Genomic DNA, 1,682 nt, shown 5'->3' on the forward strand with positions numbered 1-1,682 from the left:
CAGGGCCATCTTTGTTTTACGGCCCCAGGATCGAAGCGATTCCCCTTAGCGCTTGGCGTCACCCCACGCTCTGAGTGTTGGGAGGAGGTTCAAGAAGGGCCCAGCGTCCCCTTTTTGGAAAGCCGGCAGCAAGAGTTTCGACAAATAGATTCAGCTACCTCTTCGGCGATAGGCTGTCTCGGACTCAAATACCCTAACGGCTAGAATCCGTGACACCAGGGTCCCTAGGATCTAACCCCCGTAACGCCGGCGACTTCGTTCTCATCTGCAGGTGCGTTCTTTATCCTGCAGGATTGTTGTCATCGATGACTACGGGACACTTCGCCCAACAATTTTCTTTAAACTTGCAGATTTATTTCGCACCATCTTGACACATTGGTCTAACTTTGTGTTTTCTTTTGTCTTTAGTGACTTAAAGATCCCCTTACGCAGCTTCTCTTGCAGGGTAGGGAGCCCCGTCAAGGGAGCTGCGTGTTTTATATAATCTGAGTGACGACATAGTGCATCTGCGGGATTATATTCCCCAGGATGGTGCTCAATATCAAAATCGAACGCTGAGAGCATTTGCATCCAACGAATCTGACGCCCATTTAGCTGCTTCGTCGTCATGAAGCGCCGGAGGTTGGCATGGTCAGATAAAACAACTATTGGGTGCCTGCTACCATGTAGGTAGTGGCGCCATTGCCTGAAAGCTTCTACAATCGGCAACATTTCTAAATCATATGTTTGATAATGTCTTTCTGCTTCTGTGAGTTTTCTGGACCAAAACGCGATCGGGTGCCAGTGACCATCATCCATTAATTGCGATATTACTGCGGCGATTGCAACGCCAGATCCGTCCGTTTCTATACGGAGTTTTCGCTGCGGATCAAAATGAACTAACAACGGTGCTTTTGTAAAGCATTCTTTTAACTGCAGTATTGCGTGCTTGCAGTTCTCGCCCAGTTGGACAGGTGCGTTGTTCTTCCCCTTTTTTGTTTCAAATCCTTTTAGCAACTCAGTTAGGGGTGCCGTTATTATCGAGAACTTATATATGAATCGTCGGTAGGAAGTGGCGAATCCTAGGAATGTTTGCAGCTCGTTTATTGTTCGCGGTTCAGGCCAATCTAGGATCGTATCGACGCGGCGTTTTTCGACAGTGATGCCCTGCGTGGTAATCACAAAACCCAGAAATCCAATTTCTGTTGCATGGGAACGTACACTTACTAAGTTTCACATATAGTCTCCATCGCCTTAAACGTTCCAGCACATTCTTAACATGGGCGACGTGTTCGTCAAGCGTATTCGAATAGATTACGATATCGTCAAGATAAGCCACGCAATATACGTCCAAAATATCACTGAGGGCTTTGTTGATATAAGATTGGAAAGTCGCAGGGGCGTTGGTTAGCCCAAAGGGTAAAACCAGATACTCAAAGTGTCCGTATCGTGTTCGAAATGCCGTTTTCCATTCATCCCCCGCTCGTATGCGATTCTATGATACGCGTCCCTAAGATCCAATTGCGTGTATATTTTGGCACCTGCTAATCTATCGAGTATTTCACTTATCAGGGGCAGCGGATACCGATTCTTGACTGTTATTTCCTTCAACCCTCGATAATCTACGCAAAGACGCAGGGTACTTCTATCTGCGGGAGATCTATTATATTGGGTGAGACTATAGTCCCACCACCTCACTCATA

At 46.7% G+C, this 1,682-nt stretch overlaps 1 protein-coding gene across 1 annotated transcript; it reads left to right on the plus strand.

Annotated features, from left to right (window-relative positions):
* Positions 1-228: 228 nt before the first annotated feature.
* HCAG_09264 (hypothetical protein) lies at positions 229-1,574 on the plus strand (the record flags this gene model as incomplete). The annotated part of the gene is made up of 5 exons (XM_001535757.1): positions 229-271; positions 419-445; positions 919-953; positions 1,247-1,385; positions 1,552-1,574. Coding segments are annotated over 5 exons (267 nt in total), but the record flags the coding sequence as incomplete, so codon positions are not given.
* Between the last annotated feature and the right edge of the window lie 108 nt (positions 1,575-1,682).

The sequence above is a fragment of the Histoplasma capsulatum genome, genomic scaffold (assembly GCF_000149585.1).
Source record: "Histoplasma capsulatum NAm1 scaffold_138 genomic scaffold, whole genome shotgun sequence".
NCBI classification, from domain to species: Eukaryota; Fungi; Ascomycota; class Eurotiomycetes; order Onygenales; family Ajellomycetaceae; genus Histoplasma; species Histoplasma mississippiense.